At 50.1% G+C, this 379-nt stretch overlaps 1 protein-coding gene across 1 annotated transcript in view; it reads left to right on the top strand.

The window, feature by feature from the left end:
* EMH_0065110 (CMGC kinase, MAPK family TgMAPK2, putative) overlaps window positions 1-379 on the top strand; it is a gene marked incomplete at both ends in the record, with an annotated part of 4,613 nt that overhangs the window by 2,139 nt on the left and 2,095 nt on the right. The window contains one exon of the mRNA XM_013498338.1: window positions 205-309. Coding sequence (XP_013353792.1) covers window positions 205-309 — 105 coding nt within the window. The remainder of the gene's footprint in view (window positions 1-204; window positions 310-379) is intronic.

Raw genomic sequence — 379 nt, 5'->3', positions numbered from 1 at the left:
CTCTCAATACATTTCGCTGCCTTTGTTTCTGCATACCCTTCTCTCCCTGGAATCATCTGCTGCTGCTGCTATTGCTGCTGCTGCTGCTGCTGCTGCTGTTGCTGCTGCTGCTGCATTGGTTGCTGCATGTATTATTAGTGTTTGTGGTTTTTTTTAATGGATATAATGTGTGGTGTTTGGTGCGTTGCTGGGGTGTATGTACAGCGCAGAGCAAGCACTGGAGCACCCCTACGTTCGTCAGTTTCACAACCCTGACGATGAGCCCGTTTGCGGCCACATAATAACTATACCGATCGACGACAACACAAAGTGAGCTGTACAGACACCGCGCTGCTTCTATTCAGCAGCAGCAGCACTTTCTGCAGCAGCAGCAGCAGCA

The sequence above is a fragment of the Eimeria mitis genome, genomic scaffold (assembly GCF_000499745.2).
Source record: "Eimeria mitis Houghton genomic scaffold, Emh_scaff3349, whole genome shotgun sequence".
Lineage (NCBI taxonomy): Eukaryota > Apicomplexa > Conoidasida > Eucoccidiorida > Eimeriidae > Eimeria > Eimeria mitis.
The sequence above is the reverse complement of the archived record's forward strand: the minus strand, read 5'-3'. Positions and strand labels throughout refer to the sequence as shown.